The sequence below is a fragment of the Loa loa genome (genome assembly GCF_000183805.2).
Source record: "Loa loa unplaced genomic scaffold supercont3.556, whole genome shotgun sequence".
NCBI classification, from domain to species: domain Eukaryota; kingdom Metazoa; phylum Nematoda; class Chromadorea; order Rhabditida; family Onchocercidae; genus Loa; species Loa loa.
In genome coordinates this window covers 16,495-24,017 of record NW_018108736.1, presented here as the reverse complement: position 1 = coordinate 24,017, position 7,523 = coordinate 16,495, and the positions used below count along the sequence as shown (strand labels likewise).

The 7,523-nt window shown below is 23.8% G+C and overlaps 1 protein-coding gene across 2 annotated transcripts; it reads left to right on the top strand.

Moving 5' to 3' along the window:
* Nucleotides 1–1,273: 1,273 nt before the first annotated feature.
* LOAG_10981 lies at nt 1,274–5,746 on the top strand (the record flags this gene model as incomplete). 2 transcript variants are annotated; one of them, XM_003146504.1, is made up of 11 exons in its annotated part: nt 1,282–1,412; nt 1,817–1,909; nt 2,409–2,529; nt 2,595–2,669; nt 2,760–2,840; nt 3,305–3,452; nt 4,059–4,258; nt 4,446–4,553; nt 4,895–5,026; nt 5,391–5,453; nt 5,535–5,642. In XM_003146504.1, the coding sequence occupies 11 exons, from the start codon at nt 1,282–1,284 to the stop codon at nt 5,640–5,642; spliced, it is 1,260 nt and encodes a 419-aa protein (XP_003146552.1). The 2 variants fall into 2 exon arrangements, with proteins under 2 accessions (XP_020304728.1, XP_003146552.1); XM_020448266.1 differs by lacking the exon at nt 2,760–2,840 and having other exon boundaries at nt 1,274–1,412; nt 5,535–5,746.
* Between the last annotated feature and the right edge of the window lie 1,777 nt (nt 5,747–7,523).

Genomic DNA, 7,523 nt, shown 5'->3' with positions numbered 1-7,523 from the left:
ATATATATATATATNNNTNNNTAATTAATTATTATTATTATTATTATATATATATANAAAAGTACAAAGTATTACTTTAATTTATGATCGATCTATTGAATGTTTGACAAATTTTTAAATTTTTCAACTTATTTTATTTTCATAATTGCTTTTCTTGTTTGTTTGTTTTTTTTTATGCAAATATTTCATAAATGATTAGTAATAATAATAAAAATATCAATTATTCATATTATTCGATAATTAATTCATGTTAATTACATTAATAGTCTAACTTATTTTTTTTCATCCGACCATTCTTATTATAATAATATGTATATATATATATATATATATATATCATTTTGATCTTTGAATATAGCAAATATCTTCCTTTTTTCTTCCTTTTTTCGTTTCTTTTTGTATTTGTATTATTATCATTTGTCGATTGATATTATCAATTTATATTATTATCATTTATCCATTAATATTATCAATTTGAATTATTATCATTTATCGATTGATATTATCAATTTCCATTATTATCATTTGTCGATTAACATTATCAGTTTGCATTATTGTAATTTATGGATTAATATTATCAATTCGCATTATTATCATTTATCGATTAATATTATCAATTCGCATTATTATCATTTATCGATTAATATTATCAATCATGGATAAGCTTTATGAACGAAGATTTAATGAGGAACTGCATGAATGGTTGTTGAAAATGTTTCAAATGTAGCTATATCCTTTCAATTTATTTAATGAATTTGTTTAGATGAGATATGTATGTGCATAGAAATATCCTAATCCTTTAATCCTAAAATTTATTTGCTAGGATCTAGTAAGCCAGGATGGTGACAACAACAAACTCCTCATAGGTTTTATCAAAGTATCTTTCTTTTACATGGATTAATTAATATATTATATGGTAAATGAACCCATCCTATCTGTGGACATATTTTTGTTTGATCCATCAGTTGAGATCTATCTGCTACGGGAGATCCTATCGTTGGTATATATCATCTATTAGCACAGCTCACAATCTCATTAGGATATGCAAAGTTCTCTTGTACGACATGTGATAATTAATTAATTATTCATTATGAATTCTTCACAGATAATTTCACAACAACGTGTATATTCATGGCAAAATCATAATGGATAATTAATTATTTAATATCAATAAGCGAATATATTTTTGAATTGATCGTTTCTTTTGTTTTAACTAAAAAAAAAAAAAGAATATATGATATATTTCAATTTTAATCAAACAAAAGTTTATTTTCAATTTTGATGGGTGTTCGTGGAGCAGTTTTAGCAGTGGTGATAGGTTTAATTATTGGATTTTTCAAGACAACAAGAAATGATTATAAATCAAATGGAATGGTACAACAAATTTTTCAACCAATTCGAGAAACTTTTGAGTGAGTTTTTTTTTATTTTTGAAATATTTTTTAAAAATATTTTTTCAATAATTTAAATAATTCAAAAATTTTAAACACTGAAAAACAAATAAATATGTAAATGAAAAAATTTCCCAAATATTTTTAGAAAAAATGAATTTCATTTTTCATACATATGCATTCATTGGATGACAAATATGCATTGTATTTAATCAAAAATAATAGGTAAAAAAAAAAGGAAAATAGAAAATAAAAAATTATTTCAAAAATTTTTTTTTCAACAAATTTGATATAATTTATGTTAATATTAAAGATAATATAATAATTAATGTAATTACTTTTTGTTAATTAATGCGTAATTAATTTGACTAGAAATGATAAATAATAATTTTATTAATAAATAATAAAAATTATTACATTTGTAGTGAAATTTTATCAAGAGAAAAAGAAGGATTAGCATTTGCTGCATATAAAAATGATCAACTTATTGTTGATCTTTGGGGTGGTTATGCTGAAAGGTATTTTACATTTCTTTCATTCTTTCAATCATTTTTTTTTTATTCTATTTTTTAAATCTTAATTAATTTGTAAAATTTTAATTTAATTAATTTACAAAATTTCATTTTAATTAATTCACAAAATTTTACAACAAAATTTTTGTCATTTATAAATGTTAATGATGGATTAATGGCAAAAAAAAAAAAAGAATGCGGTAATTTAGCTTATGGATGAATGATGATGAGTGAAAAATGCTTTCAAAATGATCGAATTTTAAAAATTTTTTTCCAAGTTTTATTTTTTTGAAATTAATCTTTTTTCATTAAAAGGAAATTCAATTGTTAAGTTATTTTTAATCATTACACTCATTTTCTGGCATCAATTTTTTTTTTTTTTACTGTATCATCAAGCTGTATTTTTATTTACTTTCATCCTGCATTTACCTTTTTATTACCTGTATTTTTTTATTAATTAATTTTTTTTTTGTTTTTTTAAAAATTATGATTAGCATAATAATAGAGCTGCATATCGTGAATGGGATCGTGATACGATGACAGTAGCATTTTCGTCAACAAAAGCTGTTGGTGCTTTAATTATTGCAATTCTTGTTAGCCGTGGACAACTACAATATGAAGATAAAGTTAGTTGGAAATTTATTTCACTAATTTCTGTTTTTCATTAATTGATTAAGTTTAATTATTTTAGATTGTTAAATATTGGCCAGAATTTGGTGCTCAAAATAAGGAAAATATTACCGTTCAATGGATTCTTGAACATAAAGTAAATTCTTTTATGCTAAAAATTTTCATAAATTTTCTTAATTTTTTTTTTAATAATTTGACAAAGAAAAAAACTGTTATCAATTCATAGGCTGGTTTAATAGTATTTGATGATGAATTAACAATCGAACAATCTCATGATCATCATTATATAGCCCATATTATTGAAAAGGTTTTTTTTTTTTTTATCTTTTTATTTTCATTATTTTTTATTTTTTCTTTTTTGCAGTATAAAAAGAAAACTAGAATTTGTACAAAATTTTTTTTTTAGAAAACGTAGAAAATCTAAAAAAAAAAGATAAAAATTAGAATTTATACAAATTTTTTTAATAAAGATAGAAATCAATCATAATTTATGATTTTGAAAAAAAAAAAGAAAAGAAAGAAAAGTCATGATCTTCCTTTAATACAGAAAAAAAGAAAGTCCTTTAAAATTTGATTTTTTTATTTTATTAAATAAATGAAATTTAAATTAAAATATAATGGATAAATTTAAGTATTATAAATAATTTTTTTAGATATAATTAAAAAGATATAATAAATAAATGAATAATTTAAATTTAAATTAAAATATAATGAATAATCCTTTTTTTGAAAGAAAATAAAAAATAAAAAAATAAAAAGAAATTTTATTAGACAAAACCGAAATGGCCTGCTGGTACAGCAAGAGGTTATCATGCATTAACATTTGGTTGGCTATTAGATCAAATTGTACGACATTGTGATCCATTAAAACGTGGCATTGCGCAATTTTATCGTGATGAAATTCAGAAATATATGGATGGTTTGCTTGTTTTTTGTTTTTTTTTTTGTTTTTTTTTCGCTATTTCAAAAATTAATTATTAAATATTTTAGTGATAGCACAAATTTTGCTATCATTTGTTTTTATTAGCAAATTATAATGAAATTTTCTTTTACAAAAATTATATCAAACAAATCAATATTTCATATGTTTCTATGTGCATTAAGAAAAACAAAAGTTTTTTTTTCTTTTTTTTAAAGTGAGATTATTATAATTGAAAGGAATTGAATATTAATCACAAACTTACTTTGTTGATCATTTTGTTGCTAAAATAATTGAATGATAATCACACATTTATCATATCATGAGATAACAAAAAAAAATTATATCATATCATGAGGTAACAAAATTAACGAAGATGATCATGAGTTATTAGGGAGAAGAAAAAAAAAAATAACAACTAATAAGAGCATAATTTAGAATCGAAATTACTTCAAATAATTTATGCAACTTTGCAACAAATAATCAATATTCAAAGTAAAGTTTTAATTTTTAATATTTATAATATCATAATTCTCTGTTGTCTTTCGATATAATTAATGAGTTTGATATCACTGTTGAAAATTAATTAGTATGATTTAATTACAGATAAGGATTTCTATTTGGGTTTACCTCGCGATGAACATTATCGTGTTGCTCGAATTATTCAACCAACAATGTTTGAATTTATCTATGGAATGGCTAGCACTACGAAATATTATCTACTCATTTGGAAATGTTTCTTGAGCTTTTTTCGTTGTGAAATATATGCTACCAGCAAATATCCATCATGGCTTAGTTTTCTAGATGTTAGTTTTCAAAATATCAATTGTGATAAGATATGATAAGAAAAGATGACCTTATTGAATGCATTTAATGAAGATACAATGTATTAAAATATAAATGTTTATCGATTTTCATTAATAACTCTGAAGACTTTGATGATTTCTTTTTTTTCTTTGATCTCTTGATCATTCTATTATAATATTCCTGTAGGATGAGATGCCGTATAATAATCCAGCCGTTCGGGAAGTAGAAAATGTTGCAGTATTAGGTATCGGAACTGCTCGAGGGCTTGCAAATGTTGTTTCAACTATTTGGAAGGTTAATTATTTGTTAAAATCTATTATTCAATATAGGCCAAAAATTATAACTTTGCATGTTTGATTAGTTTTAATTGAATTGAAAGGATAAATGATAAGGAATGATAATTGATAATTTGTGTTAACTCATGAGGAAACAATACTATAAAAATGCTTGATAAGCTGAATTCTGATGGAAAATATTTTGTGATTGTTGTGTTTAATTCTTTTCAAAGAGATAATTAAATGAAAAAAGAAAGTAGTGATCCTTCTTTGTTTGTATGATTCTTGATGAATTGCATAATTTATTATGCAAAGAAAAATTGCATAATTTATTATGCAAAGAAAAACTTGTGTATTTAGAAAAATTTAATAAGCGAAGAGATTTGGAAACGATTAAGTATGCCGGTAGAATATGCAAATGATAGAATAACCTATTTCAAGAGCTATCATGGTCATGGTTTCCTCTACAAACCACATCCAATTCGACCAAACGTTCGTTTGCATATTAAAATCAAATAAAATTATTGAAATATCATAATTGACTAATGTTATTTCATATAGCAGATAGCGCATTGAAATATATGCGACGAAATGTCACCTAAAAATGATAGTACATTAAAATTTATCATCGTCTAAATTAATTTCAAATATAACCTCAAAATTCAGGAAGCAAATATCAAATATTATTCCAATTTATCCTTTAGTAACAATTTTCCATTTGCTATTTTCCTATATCATCTATACCAATGATGAGATTAATTAAATCTTATATCATCTATACCAATGATGAGATGTTATCATGAAAAGCTATTAATTAAATGTGGTATAAAAAGTACCTTTTTTGCACATATTACAGAAGTATGTAATGTTTCATCCTGGTCACGGAAGTCAAAACTTGATCATTGATCCGTTCAGTAAGGTATGATAGAACTTATTCATTATCAACTTCTACTAGGGTGCTTTGAAAAAACCAGATGATAATTGAGAATAATGATTACAGACAGTGGTAGTGATGATGAGAAATGCTATAGTATGGAAACGAAGTGCGCTCGATGAAAGTTTTGCTCTGGCAAATAATATCATTCAAATTACTAATATGAATTCTTAAATAATTCAATCTGTGTATTATTAGCTGTAAGTGATTCCTTTTCTTTGTTGTTCCCATTATTTATCACTCTTTTATAAATGCAAGAAATGTAATAAAGAAAAAAACCTTAGCTATTACATCGAATGATTGAAATAGTTTAGTGCAAAATTCTGAGAAGTTAGTGAGAATTGAACTAAAACTAAATTATTGTTCGAAAATCAATTTAAATTTTAGTTTTGAAACTATTGCATAACTAAGTAAACAGTTAGTTTTTACGGTAAATTACCAATTTAATTTCTGATCGGTTTTTCACTTTTAAATTTAAACTAAGACCAGCATGTTTTGCTTAATGTTTTATGGTAGTTTAATCTTGATCTAAGAAATCAACGCAACTTTTATATGCTAATTTTATTTGGAAAAATATCAAAAAAAAGATTTGTTTCTTGCAATTTATATTAAACTTTTATTTAAGTTCAATTTTACGTTTATTAATTTATTTCATATACCTTTATTTGTTTAGTATCAATTTTTACCATATTCATTGACATGAAGGAAATTGAAATTGAAATGATTATTTAAAACGCTAATTTAGATTTGTTCTTTTCAAATTTTAAATATACCCCTGCTAGTCTGATCATTTGAACCGAAAAATCTCCAATATTCGAGGTAATTTCATAGATCAATTCCACACTGCCTTGTTTGAATTTCTCTTTAAAGAGCAATCAGTCACAAATGGTATTAGTTGATTATATTCGATATGAATGACAAGGCTGATAAGATATTCGAAATTCTGAAATATGAAAACAAAATTTTTTGTAATGGATTATGGGTTATTGAAAAAATTTAATGTAACGGATTATGAATTATTTGTTTTTTTTCGGATTTATTAATCTGAAATTTAATTTTATTTTTTTATTTTACTTTTCTATTTTATTTGATTTATTAATTCGAAATTTTATTTCACTTAGTTTTCAATATTTTGATTATTTAATTTTCTAATTCTGTTTCTCATTTCTGGTTATACAATTCATGATGATATGACACCATTTTGTTTTGAATTCTGATGAGTAAGGGCCATTGTGAAGCCTATGCAAAGAGAGAAAATGATGTTTTGGAGTAAATAAAATTTTAATGAAAATACCTGGAAAGCGCATATCCTTACTCCTCCATTATCATTGTGCTAGAATTTTATGAAAACATCACAAATTTTAATCGAAATATCAACCGTTTCAAGATGATAAAATGATGACCATTGACAAAATCGAATCATTTGATCATTTTGGGAATGGAAGTATCTATTTCAAAACCCACTAATGGTAAAAAATTATATGGAAATGAAAAATGGCAAATGTCATTGTTGTGTTTCATGTCATCTTTACTTTTTTTTCAAAAATGGGAATGATCTGCTCAAAGTTTGTGATGTTTCATCTCTTTGTGATGGGAGAATTTATCATCGCTAATGTGAAAACAATACTCATAGCAATTCTACTGCAACATAATTGCATTTTTCATTTTTACTTTCAAAACATTATTTATCCTTTGCCATAAAATTTATGAAATCCAATTAAGATCGAACAAAGCAAAATCACCACTCATAAATTCAATAAATTATTCGAAAAAAAAAAAAACAGAGATTAACGGACCGATTGTTTCTTTCAGATATAGAATATGTTATGAAGCCGAAATTAGGACAGATGAAATATGAGAAAAAGTAGCACTAAATAATTACCGGATTGTTTGATGATGTTTAGAGGAGATTGTCAAAAAATTTCACGGTATCAAACTAGATCTTTTTAATTGCAAGCTAAGATAGTGTTCGGAAGTGAAAATCTTACAGTTTTTAATTCAGACAAAACTTCATTTTTCACCATTCCCATTTCTTTTTTTTTTTGTCACTATCCA